We start from the raw sequence: 14,259 nt of genomic DNA on the forward strand, positions 1-14,259 counted from the left end.
TGCTGCTGAGTATCCAGCTTTTTTCCCCTCTCTCTCTCTTTCTGCCAGGTTGTGGCCAATGCTGTTGCTGCCTTGTCTGAAATCAGCGAATCTCACCCCAATAGCAATCTGCTAGATCTGAACCCTCAGAACATCAACAAGCTACTCACTGCTTTAAATGAATGCACAGAGTGGGGGCAGATATTCATCCTAGACTGCCTTTCCAACTACAACCCAAAGGATGACCGTGAAGCTCAAAGGTAGGCTGATCTGTGACTGCCCTACTTGAATGGGAATTCTCTGTTCCTTTTACTGAGAGCTTGATCAAGTTCTGTGACTGCTTCACTGTGGCAGGGTGTATAATGCCTTCTGACCTATGGAAGACCCTCCCCGTAAGTTTTCTAATACTCAGTCCCAGATCATGCTAAGTTAATCCCAGCTTACTTACATTTGTTTAACTTGGTTATACAACCAACTGCCAAAGTCTCTTGGTCACCAGTTATAAAGAGAAAATGTAAAATGGAGACATTCAAAGTAATTAAACAGCAAGTAAAAAAGCAAATAAAATGAGCAAGTATAATGAAAGATTAGATTGGCAGTTAAAACCGGTTTATGACTGATTGTAGCATGCCACAGCCATGGGATCATAATTTGTGTCATTTTTGCCATTTTCCAGAAAAAAACCAACAACACTCATTGGATATGCTGGATTCGCTTAATGCAGAGGTGGGCAACTCTGGCCCTTTTATGACTTGTGGACTTCAATTCCCAGAATTCCTGAGCTAACATGACTGGCTCAGGAATTCTGGGAGTTGAAGTCCACAAGTCATAAAAGGGCCATAGTTGCCCACCCCTGGCTTAATGGCCTCATGATTCGCTTTAGAACTGCATTGACTTACTTTACAATTATTGTAAAAATGGTCATAAAATTAAGTTCAGCCATGTGATGTCTCAATTTATGACTGCAACAACTTACAACCAAAATGCCATGCTCCATTGTGATCATGATGCAAGGACTCTTCTGGAGAACCATTGCAAAGCCATGTGTCCTATTCCTAAATCTATTTGATAATCCAGAGGGATATTATGTTTAATGGCATCTAAAGTCACTGAGAAATCAAGAATGAGTCACCCTGTTAGGGTTCCAAGTGACATACCCATAGCAAACAAAACTCTGAGGCAGGTAGATTCCTCAAAGAATAAGTTGATTGGATACTGTATGTCATATTGGCATGGGCTGGTGGAAACCGACTCTGACTATTCCTGCGGTTTTCATCTAATTAAAAGTAAAAGTTTTTCACTTTCTCAAAATAATCAGTCACATGGTCCAATGAGAATATTATCCAGTTGCTAGGTGACTCCAATCCCTTCCTTCCAAGCACTTGCAGGAATGTCCTTGGTTCCCACGAGAAAGTATTTTGTTTTGATTACAAATCCCGACAACTCTATTCCCCACTCCAAAATTGCCTGCAGTTGAGAAGCTACCATATTGTCAGTCACCTTACCCAACTTTGGGAGTTAGAAAGTGGCTTATTATTAGCTCTTTTTGACAGTGAATTCTCAGATGAGGATAATTGCTGATGTTCATCTGCTCTGATCTTCTTTACCTCTGTCAGTATAAAAATTGCTTTGAGTAGAATTAAATCCTAGATAGACAGTTGTTAACTTTGGTTATTCTTCAATAACTCTTTGAGCTATATACAATTTGAGAATAGTGGCATGTTCAAGAAGACTTGTATTATTTTTATGTACTGTATACATTATAGCATTGTGGAACGTTCTCTATTTTCCCCCCAGAACATCAACTCTGTGAAATAGGTTGTGTTGGGGCAAAGCAACTGGCTTCAAGTTGTCTAGGAAGCTTCTGTGACTAGGGCTACATTCTCATTAAAACCAGATATTGAGAAAACCCAGTGTTGATATTAAACCACTAACAGAGTTGTCATGCAGACCTTCAAAACTTTCTTTGGGTATTATCCAAAGGTAGGTTTCTTTAACTGGAGCAGGAGGGGTGTGATTTCCCCTTTCCACTTCCCACTCTTAAAATCTGCTCTGCAGACTTCTCAGATCTTACAGAGCAGATTTTGAAGGGGTGTAGGAAGACTGCGATGTGAAGCAGAAGTCAGATGATACAGTCTTCTTTCTGCTCTCCCATGAACTGAGAACTGCCAGCCGTATTATCCCAATAGGTGGCAATACCTGGGCCCTCTTATCTAGCATTCAAAGCTAAGCAGTATCAGGCCCAATTAGTACCTTGATCTGAGGCTACCAGGGAATCCCAGGAGCATAGCAACAGAGATTGTGAAGTTGAGAAACTGTCTTGGAAATAACAGAGGGTTACTTCTGTACTGTCGGCAAGAAAATTGTTCAGGCATCTCCATGTCATGAGGAGTCAAGCTTGACTTGAAGGAGACTTAATTTTGGCCTCTGAGCTTGTTTTCTAAGGGCCAGATAAATGACAGCTATTGGGACACTTTTGTTGGTTGTCTTTAGTGAAACTTCCTTCCCCCTTTAGTGCTGATTCTCAATGCACTTTAAGGAGAACGGTAAAATATCTCTTTTTGAGCTATTGTTTAATGGCTGAGAATAAGCGAACATAGGAAATCAATCTGCAATTGATTAATCCAAGTATTTCAGATTACATCTGAACCAGTTTTGTTTCCAGATGTTGGGAACTATCTGCAGTAATTTAGCTATCTCCCAATATGTGTCACTTGTCTGCTTCTCTATTAGCACCTATGACTATCAACAGAAAATATTGTAGTCAAGACTCTCAAGGATCTACCGTATTTTTCGGAGTATAAGATGCACTTTCCCCCCCTAAAAGAGGGTGGAAATGTTGGTGAGCCTTACACACCGAATACAGCCATTTTTGGTCTCCTGAAGCCCCTTCCCACTCGTCCCATTTTTGCAAAAAATGGGCCTGTTTTTCGCAAAAACAGGGTGCGCAGAGGGTTTGGGAGGCCTGCAGAGTGCTCCTGGGAGCCACGGAGGGCAAAAACCTTTTTTTTCTTACTTACCTCTTTGTTTGTCTTATTCACCGGTGCATCTTACAGTCCAAAAAATACGGTACTTAATGGGATATTTGATTCCACACAGCAAAAGCCTTTCAAAAAAAACCCCACTCTGTTGCTCGCTAATTTGAAGTTATCGAAATGTGTCTCTCCAGCCTAGCCAGGGTTTTCCAGGAGGAAAGAACAGCCGTAGCTGTTCTCTTATTCTTGTTTCTCTTCTTTGGCAGCATATGCGAACGGGTGACGCCTCGCCTCTCTCATGCCAACTCCGCGGTTGTGCTTTCGGCTGTCAAAGTGCTGATGAAGTTCCTAGAGCTCCTTCCCAAGGATTCCGACTATTACAACATGTTGCTGAAGAAACTGGCCCCTCCATTGGTCACCTTGCTGTCTGGCGAGCCTGAAGTCCAATACGTTGCTTTGAGGAACATCAACTTGATTGTGCAGAAAAGGTCAGGTGCAGGAACCTTGTTTCAAAGGTTCTGATTGAATAACTGCATAGAAGACAGTTTTGTTTGTCCAACCTGGACGGATCCTGGTATTCTGCAACTTCAGGGATATGTTAATACAGCATTATTTAATGGCACAAATTGACTAACAAAGAGTGCACTCCTGATAAATAGCTTGAAATGCCATTAAAGGGGGAATCAGACAAATTTGGAGCACTAGTATTATTCTATTTGCAGATGACTTGATACAGCTTTTCTCACCTGCCAGATTTCCTGGTAGTTTGGATTATATCTCCCATCATTCCCAGCCAATACAATGTCTGTGCTAATTAAGATAATATAATGCAACATATTCAGAGGTGGAAGTAGCTGATGGGAAGCTGACTTGACTTGCTTTCAAATCTCCTGTCAGGCGGCATGGCAGTCCTTTAACTGGAAAACAAATGCAAATCTGCCTTTTGTCAGGAATGAACAAAAGTGCAGCTTGGCGATCATTTTAGCATGCATGCTCATTCCTTTTCCAGGCCTGAAATCCTGAAGCAGGAGATCAAGGTGTTTTTTGTGAAATACAACGACCCCATCTACGTGAAACTGGAGAAACTCGATATCATGATTCGCTTAGCATCCCAGGCCAACATTGCTCAGGTCAGTCTGGGACCCACTGGATCTCATTTCACATTTATCTAGAAAAATGTCTTTTCTATTGCTTTGCTAGTAGCTTTGCAGTTACTTGTAATCCCTGAGCCCCAAGCTTGGTGCCTTGGGGTGACATTGTGACAAATAACAGGTTTCTTGACTGTGTCCAGCTCCCTGCCTTCCTTAATTCTTCCCTCTGACAAGTCTGTATGTTGCATGACTTGAACCCAACCTAAACATTCTTAGACAATAATAAGAGTATGGTTACAGCCCACTGCTTGGGCTATGGCCATTCCTACTCTGGGAATTCTTTGATGAGAATGCCCACTATTTGGTCCCAGTATTCCAAATCTTCCCACCAGCTTAAAATGATTACAATCTCCTGCTGTAATACATTTGCAGTGTGTTTCTATTTCTTTGTAACAGGAGGTTTAGAAACATGTAACTAAGATGTTTCCCTTTTATTGGATCATATCCATGGCAGCAAGCCAATAGGGGACAAGGGCAACAAGAAATAGTACCGCACTCAGATTTGATCTGAGTTATTCTTTTTTTTAATGTATTTCCAACAGGTTTTAGCAGAACTGAAGGAGTATGCCACAGAAGTGGATGTGGACTTTGTACGCAAAGCCGTCCGTGCCATTGGACGATGTGCCATCAAAGTTGAAGTGAGAAGCTTTTTTTCTTCCCTGGTTTTGCTTTTGTGTTTTAATTGCTACAGCCGGCTGAACTTCAGTTCAGGAGATGAACTGTAAGGGTTATTCTTTGAAAACCAATAATGTTAAAAACAAAGCTGACATCTTCTATGAGGCCCAGATGTAGATCACTTGGTGTGACACACAAGCACCGCAGTCAATTCTGGTGGATTCATGATGTCAGGTGTCGGAAGATAAAGTCAAAAACAGGAGATGAGGTAGCTGCAATTGTGGGATCAAATCTCTGCCCCTTTTTCACATGCTTTGAGGTTGTTGTTGTTGTTTTCCTTTGTCACACCACCTTGTGGGGCATCCCTGCACCAAAAATATGGTTGGGAAATAGAGTATCTGAGTGTAGTAAATTCTTTTTCTTACTCATCCTAAAAGAGAACATTTTCAGCATTTTGATCTTCGCTTCACACTAAAAAACATATACGTCAGCTTTCAGTCCTTTGGGAAATCCTGTCTTTTGTTGTTCTCTCTGCTTTCAGGGCCCTTGATTTAGACAACACCGTTCAGTCAGTGGGGAACTGTTATAATTTAAAATGCATTTATCTCTGGAACAGACTGACCTCTTCTACCATTACCAAACAAACCCCCTCCCCCAACCCCCTAGCTGTTTTTCTAACAGTAAACATTATTTGATGTTTATTGAGCTTAACCGGCATAGGAGCCAATACTGGGAAATGCTTTTTCTTAGAAAAAGGGCAAATATTTGGGGGTGAATCAGGAAGATCTCATGTTCGGTTAATTCAGCAGATAGCAATTTCAAAAGGATTACTACTTAGATGACGAATTTCTACCCTGTTTCCCCCATAATAAGACATCCCCTGATAATAAGCCCAATCGGGCTTTTGAGCGCACGGCAATAAGGCAATAAGTGCTTATTCCAGGGTTCAAAAAAAATATAAGACAGGGTCTTATTTTCGGGGAAACACAGTAGTTTCTAAGACAAATAAGGGAATGCCTGGCTTTTCTGTGGGAAATGGGTACTCTGCTATTAGGCTATGCAGGTAGTTCCTGACTTACGACCACAGTTGAGCCCAATTTGGCTGTTGCTAAATGAGATAGTTCTTAAGTGAGTTTTGTCCCATGTTACGACCTTTTTGCCACAGTTATTAAGTGAATCACTGCAGTTGTTCAGTGAATCATACAGTTATTGAGCAAATCTGGCTTCCTCCATTGACTTTGCTTGCTGAGAGCTAGCCAGAAATACATGCCAGTTGCCCAGTGGTTGGATTTTGATCAAGTGACCGTGATCACAGTCATAAATTTAAAAAACTGTCATAATTCACTTTTCTGGTGCCCTCGTAACATTGAACAGTCACTAAATTAATGATTGTAAATTGAGGGCTAAGCTGTAGGGTTTTTTTTTCTTCTTAGACATGGAAACCCACCTAAATATTGTAGCATTCAAAATAAGGGAAATACTTTATTTGCCATCAGGCTGTAGTTTAGGGTTAGATAATTGGTTGAGACAGGCACGGCTTCTTTGGGGGGGGTCTCCTTATCAGAGAGGCTGATGACTAGTTCTCACTGCATTTCCTAGGGCAGTGATTCGTGTTGGACAGACTCTTGTATCAACAATGGTTTCTACTAAACCGGAATATTGAAATGTATGACAACCATGGGAAAAATGCTTGTCAGGAAAAGCTGATTAGAATAGAATAGAATAGAATAGAATAGAATAGAATAGAATAGAATAGAATAGAATAGAATAGAATAGAATAGAATATAGAATAGAATAGAATAGAATAGAATAGAATAGAATAGAATAGAATAGAATAGAATAGAATAACAGAGTTGGAAGGGACCTTGGAGATCTTCTAGTCCAACCCCCTGCTTAGGCAGGAAAACCTACACCACTTCAGACAGATGGTTATCCAACATCTTCTTAAAAACTTCCAGTGTTGGAGCATTCACAACCTCTGGAGGCAAGTTGTTCCACTGTTTAATTATTCTAGCGGTCAGGAAATTTCTCCTTAGTTCTAAGTTGCTTCTCTCCTTGATTAGTTTCCACCCATTGCTTCTTGTTCTACCCTCAGGTGCTTTGGAGAATAGCTTGACTCCCTCTTCTTTGTGGCAGCCCCTGAGATTTTGGAACACTGCTATTATATCTCCCCTAATCCTTCCTTTCATTAAACTAGACATACCCAGTTCCTGCAACCATTCTTCATATGTTTAGTTAGTTATCAATATGTATAATGTATGTGTATAGTGTATATGTATAGTGACAGGTGAGGAAAGGTAGTCCTCTCTGTCCATATGATTGGAAAGTGGCACGACGCAAAGATGCACAGTCATTCGTTCATAGACGGATAATGTGCCAAAGACAATTTCCATAACTTTAAAAGAATATGAATGGTGTTAGCAACAAAAGTATTTCGAGTATAGTATGCAATGTCCATTAATCAAATATAGACCGAATGTCATGCCACAGTTTGCCATGCAAGGATAATTTCTTGTGAATGGCTGGACCATGATCTCTGCTTTCTGATTTCTAAAAAGGGAGGTTTTTTTCATAGTGATGTGTTTTTAAGCCAGGAAATCACAAGGATTGCCTGGCTGCTGCCGCCGTTGTGGAAGAATCAGCCAACTCTGTGTCGTTGCCCAGGGGACGCCCGAGTTTAGGATTCCTACACTCTTCCAAAGCAGACAGGGTGACATATTGTGGAACAGTGCCCTCTGAGTGCTTATCGGGGAAACCCCAGAGATTTTCTGTATGCAGCCCCGTCATGTATTGACTATATAGTACAGTCTTACTTTTGAATTTATGAATACAGTAAATAGTTTCATATTTGCTCCTTGAGAACGTAATCATGATGTGCTTTTTAACATTTTTGCCATGTACTAAATCAAGGGTGCCAAACTTGATTTCATTGAGGGCCACATCAGGGTTGTGTTTGACCTTAGGGGGCCGAGGTGAGCGTGGCTGGGGTGGGCATGGCCAACTCAACATCATTTGTGTCGGGGGTGCCTGTGGTGGCCCAAGCGCTCTGCCAGTGAAAATGGGAGTTCGAGCTCCGTTTTTGGCTACGACGGCCTCCTGCAACCCTCTGCCAGCAAAAACAGAGCTCTGTTTTTGCTGGCGGAGGGTTGCAGGTGGCCGTCACAGCCAAAAATGGAGCTTGGAAACCCATTTTCACTGGCAGAGGCACCACGGGCCGGTCCTTTGCTGTTTCCAAGGCGGCCCTGTGGGCCAGATCTAAGCACCCTGTGGGTCGGATCCAATCCCCGGGCCTTGAGTTTGATACCCCTGCACTAAATAAATAAATAAATCCAAACAGGGAATGGATGCGATACATGTAGGTGAAGTTATAGAATTGTAAGGCATATCCTTACAATTTGTACTCGAGCTGACTTTCTACTTGAAGATCTGTTCTGCTTCTATCCTTTTTGACAGCAATCTGCTGAGCGCTGCGTGAGCACCCTTCTGGATCTCATCCAGACCAAGGTCAACTATGTGGTGCAGGAAGCCATCGTGGTCATCCGAGACATCTTCCGCAAGTATCCCAACAAGTAAGTACAGCTACCGAATGAAGTGTGCAGCAGCAACCTTGCCGATACTAATTGTGGCTGGCCTAAGGGGTGCCAATTTGTATGGCCTTCAGGCAACCTAGTGGATGAACACCTGAACAAGTAGGGACAGGACAACTTAATTTGAGAAAAATCAGGTGGCATTGATTAAATATTCAGAATCACAAAGGGGGGAGCAGAATTTGTTTAGTCCAACACCAGTTCCATTAGAGCAGGGGTTCACAACCAGGGGTGCTCGCACCCCCTGGGGGTGTGAGACGATATTCCAAGGGGTGTGAAAATTTGGGTTTAGAAGTTTCTAAATTATAGCGTATATCTATAATTATATGCATGTAATTATTTACTTTTGTAAGGGGTGCAAGAGTATTTCAGAAGCATTGTAGGGGTGTGGGGTATAGAAAAGGTTGGGAACCCCTGCATTAGAGCATTTCTGACAGATGACCAGTCATACATCCTGTACAAAAGAACTCAATGCTTCATGTGGCAACCTGTACTACAAATCGACAGCTTATACAATCAGGAAGTTCGTCATGACGTCTAGGCTGAACTTTATGGTTTTAACCCATTGGTTCTGGTCCTTCCCTCTGGGGCAGTAGAGAATAATCTCACTTGCATTTAATAGCTTTTTAGAGTCTTCATCATATTTGCTCTTGGTCATCTCTTCTGTATACAAAATGCACTTAGATACATTAAATGTTCTTCAAAGAGCTTGGTATACCCAGACGTCTTACCATTTCGGTAGCTCTCTTTTGAACTTGTTCCAATTGGTCAATATCCTTTTTAGACTAGAGCAGTGATGGCTAACCTTTTTGCCATTGCGTGCCAGGAGATGGGGGGGCGGGGGAGGTTCACATGCGCGGGTGCCCACACCCATAATTCTATGCGCCCTGCCCTGCACATGCGTGTGCAACCCCCCTCCCGCTCCTGGCACGTGATGGCCAAGTAGGCCCGTTTTTTTTTCTTACCTGGCTCAGATCCTCTCTATGCATCTGGGAAGGGTGAAAAGAGCCTTTCCCACTCCCTCAGAGGCCCGAAACGGCCCATTTCCCAACTCCTGGTGGGACAGGAAGTGACATTTTTTACTGTCCCCAGCCTCCAGAGCCTCTCTAGGAGTCTCTGGAGGCTTGGGACAGCAAAAAAATGTCACTTCTTGTCCCACTGGGAGTTGGGAAATGGGCCGTTTCAGGCCTTTGGAGGGCCTCTGAGGGAGTGGGAAAGGCTGTTTTCGCCCTCCGCAGATGAATAGAGAGGATCTGGAGCCAGGTAAAAAAGAAAAACAGGCCTCCCCCCCCCGCCGCCCCTCCGGAGGCAGGAAACAGCCTGTTTCCCTACTCCTGGTGGGCCCAGAAGGCCTGAAAATCAGCTGGCCAGCACACTCATGCGCCCCAGAGCTAGAGAGCGGTTGGAAGGCCAGCCGGTCCGAATCTGACTTGACACTGGTAAGGTCTCATATGATAAAATCTAGCTATTTTGCCACTCTTATCGCGTCATCAGATAATCGCCCAGCCGCCCTGTTTAGGGTGACCCGCTCCCTCCTCCATCTGGGAGTGCGGGATGACCCCTTGCAGGGTCGAGCTGAGGATTTTGTACAATATCTGTATGATAAAATAACTCAGATTCGGGAAGACATGGCCGCTAACTGGGTTAGTTCAGACGAGATGACTGAGGCAGGTCTTGAGAGTGTTATCTGGGAGGAGTTTGATCCTGTGGCTCCCAAGGACATGGACAGGATCTTGGGACGGCTGAACGCGACCACATGTTTATTGGACCCGTGTCCCTCCTGGTTGATGCTGGCTTCCCGGGAGGTTACACGGGGCTGGCTCCAGGGGATTATTAATGCTTCTTTGAGTGAGGGTGTCCTGCCGGCCACCTTGAAAGAGGCGGTGGTGAGGCCCCTCCTCAAGAAGCCCTCTCTGGATCTGGCTGTTTTGGCTAACTATCGTCCAGTCTCCAACCTTCATTTTATTGCAAAGGTTGTTGAGAGTATGGTGGCGCGGCAGCTTCCCCAGTACCTGGATGAAGCTGTCTATTTGAACCCGCTCCAGTCCGGTTTCAGGCCTGGGTACATCACGGAAACAGCATTGGTCGCGTTGGTGGATGATCTCTGGAGGGCTCAGGGTAGGGATTATTCCTCTATCCTGGTCCTGTTAGATCTCTCAGCGGCTTTTGATACCATCGACCATGGTATCATGTTGCGCTGGTTGGAGGGATTGGGGGTGGGGGGCACTGTTTTGCGGTGGTTCTCCTCCTATCTCTCCGACCGGTCGCAATCTGTGTTGACAGGGGGGCATCGGTCGACCCCGAGGCGCCTTGTTTGTGGGGTGCCACAGGGGTCGGTCCTCTCGCCCCTCCTGTTCAACATTTATGTGAAGCCGCTGGGTGAGATCATCCGTAGTTTTGGGATGGAGTTCCATCAGTACGTTGATGACACTCAGCTATACATCTCCACCCCAGACCATCCCAACGATGCCTTGGAAGTGATGTCCCAGTGCTTGGAGGCCGTGCGGGTCTGGATGGGGAGAAATAGGCTTCAACAGGCTTCGACTCAACCCTTCCAAGACCGAGTGGCTGTGGCTGCCGGCATCCTGGTATAGCCAGCTGGTGCCATCGTTGATTATTGGGGGCGAATCACTGGCCCCCACGGAAAGGGCCCGCAACTTGGGCATCCTCCTGGATGCACGGCTGTCTTTAGAAGAGCATACGACGGCGTGGCCAGGGGGCCTTTCTATCAGGTTCACCTGATACACCAGTTGCGCCCCTTTCTGGATCGGGACTCCTTACGCACGGTCACTCAAGCATTCGTCACTTCTTGTCTGGACTATTGTAACCCTCTCTACATGGGGCTCCCTTTGGGGTGCACCCAGAGGCTCCAACTGGTGCAAAATGCGGCCGCGCGGGGGATTATGGGAGCGATGGGGCGCTCCCATGTGACACCTCTCTTGTGCGAGCTGCATTGGCTTCCGGTGGACTTCCGGGTACGCTTCAAGGTGTTGGTGACCGCCTTTAAAGCACTCCATGGCTTAAGGCCGGGGTACTTATGGGACCACCTTCTGTCACCAATTGCCTCCCACCGGCCACTTCGCTCCCACAGAGAGGGCCTCCTCAGGGTGCCATCGGCCAGACAATCTCAGTTGGCGATCCCCAGGGGGAGAGCCTTCTCTGTGGTAGCACCTACCCTCTGGAACAATCTACCCCCAGAGATATTTATTTATTTATTTATTTATTATATTTCTATACCCCCTTTCTCCCGTAGGACTCAAGGCGGTGTACAGTCAAGAAAAATATAGACACACAAACATCATAAAATTGCTAATTAAAATTATTACTTAGTTTGGTCAATTAAATAAAACCCAGAATTAGATAACATTAAAAAAAAAAAATCATTCACATGTTCATATGTTTAGCCCCGCCTGTTGAAACATCAGGGTCTTGAGGGCACGGCGGAAAGCACGGAGATAGGGATATTGCTTATCTCCGGGGGCAGTTCATTCCAAAGGGTTGGAGCCCTCACAGAGAAGGCCCTTCCCCTGGGAGTCGCCAGTCGGTATAATTTGACTGACGGTACTCTGAGTAGTCCCTCCCTGTGAGAACGAACTGATCGGTGGGAGGCTATTGGTGGCAAAAGACGGTCTCGTAGGTACCCAGGTCCTAAGCCATGGAGCGCTTTAAAGGTGATAACTAACACCTTGAATCGCACCCGGAAGACCACCGGGAGCCAGTGCAGCTCGCGTAGGAGAGGTGTTACATGGGCGTTACGAGCTGCGTCCATAATCACCCGCGCGGCTACATTCTGGACCAATTGGAGCCTCTGGGTGCTTTTCAAGGGGAGCCCCATGTAGAGAGCATTACAGTAGTCCATATGGGAGGTAATTAGGGCATGAGTGACCGTGCGCAAGGCGTCCCGATCCAGAAAGGGACGCAACTGGCGGATCAGGCAAACCTGATAAAAGGCACCCCTGGCCATGACCGTCAAATGATCTTCTAAAGATAGCCGTGAATCCAGGAGGACACCCAAGTTGCGAGCCCTCTCTGTGGGGAGCAAGATCTCATCCCCTATTGTCAGTGATGGTACCAGCTGACTATACCGGGACGCCGGAAGCCACAGCCACTTGGTCTTGGAGGGGTTGAGTCTGAGCTTGTTTCTCCCCATCCAGATCCGCACGGCCTCCAGGCAACGGGACATCACAGCAAGGGCATTATTGGGGTGGTCTGGGGTGGAGATGTATAGCTGTGTGTCATCAGCATACTGATGAACACTCACCCCGAAACCACGGATGATCTCGCCTAGCGGTTTTACATAAATGTTGAACAAAAGGGGTGAGAGGACTGACCCCACAAATAAGGTGCCTTGAGGTCGACCTCTGTCCCCCTGCCAACACAAACTGCGAACGGTCAGAGAGGAAGGAGGAGAACCACCGAAGCACGGTGCCCCCTATTCCTAACTCCTCCAGCCGGTGCAGTAAGATACCATGGTCGATGGTATCAAAAGCCGCTGAGAGATCTAATAGGACCAGGATAGAGGAGCAACCTCTGTCCCGAGCCCTCCAGAGATCATCCACCAACGCAACCAATGCCGTTTCTGTGCTGTACCCCTGCCTGAAGCCCGACTGGTATGGGTCCAGATAGACAACTTCATCCAGGTATCGGGATAGTTGTCGCGCCACCACACTCTCAACAACCTTTGCAACAAAGCGAAGATTGGAGACTGGACGATAATTTGATAATATAGCCGGGTCCAGGGAAGGCTTCTTGAGGAGGGAAGGGCTTCTTTCAAGGCTGCGGGAAAGACACCCTCACTCAGAGAAGCATTTATAATCCCCTGGAGCCAGCCTCGTGTAACCTCCCGGGAGGCCAGTACCAACCAGGAGGGACACGGGTCCAATAAACATGTGGCAGCGTTAAGCTTGCCCAGAATCCTGTCCACATCCTCAGGAGCCACAGAGTCAAACTCTTCCCAGATAACGCTCTCAAGACCTGCCCCCATCTCCTCCCCTGGATCTACCCAATCGGAGTCCAGGCCTTCCCGAATCTGAGCGACTTTATCATGCAGGAATTGCACAAAATCCTCAGCTTGACCTTTTAAGGGATCTTCCTGTACCCCCACCTGAAGTAGGAAGCGGGTCACCCTAAACAGTGCGGCTGGGCGGTTCTCTGCAGATGCAATAAGAGCGGAGAAGTAGCTAGACTTCGCCGCTCTTATCACCACTAGGTAGGTCTTAATATAAGATCTCACCTGTGTTCGGTCAGATTCAGATCGGCTTGTCCTCCAGTCGCTCTCCAGGTGTCTTTTCCGATGCTTCATCTCTCTCAGCTCCTCGGAAAACCAAGGAGCTAGACGAGATCGGCATCGGGTCAGAGGCCGCAAAGGCACGACGCGGTCCAAGGCCCCAGTAGCTGCCCTGTTGCAGGCGACCACCAGGTCCTCAGTCGAGTCGTGAGCCAGAGTCTCAGAAAATGGCCCAAGCTCCATCAGGAACCTGTGATATGAGTGATCCCAGACCTCTGGACTTTTCGTCGGGCCCTAAAAACCTACTTTTTCCAGTTAGCCAGGCTGGCCTGATTCCATGTTGGTTTAAACGTTTGATACTGATTTTTAATTGAAATGTTTTAAATTATGGGCCAAATTTCATTTAATTATTTTTAAAAATTATTTTAACTTTTGTGTCCAAATGTTTTTATTTTGGCTGTTCACCGCCCTGAGTCCGAAAGGAGAAGGACGGTATACAAATCTAATAAAAGATAAAAAAGATAAAGAGTTGAGCTGGCATGCCCACTGATATGGCTATGCGTGCCATCTGTGGCATGCGTGCCATAGGTTTGCCATCACAGGACTAGAGTATCCAGAATTGGACACAATACTACAGGTTATATCTGGCCAGGGCAAAATAGATTGGAAAAATTATTTTTAATTTGCCTTTTTAGCATCTGAATTACAGAGCTGGTCAACAAAGA

General features: G+C 45.7%; 1 protein-coding gene across 2 annotated transcripts in view; it reads left to right on the plus strand.

The window, feature by feature from the left end:
* AP2B1 (adaptor related protein complex 2 subunit beta 1) overlaps nt 1-14,259 on the plus strand; it is an 84,595-nt gene that overhangs the window by 24,098 nt on the left and 46,238 nt on the right. For both annotated transcript variants that reach the window (XM_034420943.3, XM_034420944.3), the window contains exons 6-10: nt 49-239; nt 3,221-3,442; nt 3,964-4,084; nt 4,648-4,743; nt 8,174-8,289. In XM_034420943.3, coding sequence (XP_034276834.1) covers nt 49-239; nt 3,221-3,442; nt 3,964-4,084; nt 4,648-4,743; nt 8,174-8,289 — 746 coding nt within the window. The remainder of the gene's footprint in view (nt 1-48; nt 240-3,220; nt 3,443-3,963; nt 4,085-4,647; nt 4,744-8,173; nt 8,290-14,259) is intronic.

This window comes from Pantherophis guttatus, chromosome 1, assembly GCF_059756535.1.
Source record: "Pantherophis guttatus breed Tessera chromosome 1, ASM5975653v1, whole genome shotgun sequence".
NCBI lineage: Eukaryota > Metazoa > Chordata > Lepidosauria > Squamata > Colubridae > Pantherophis > Pantherophis guttatus.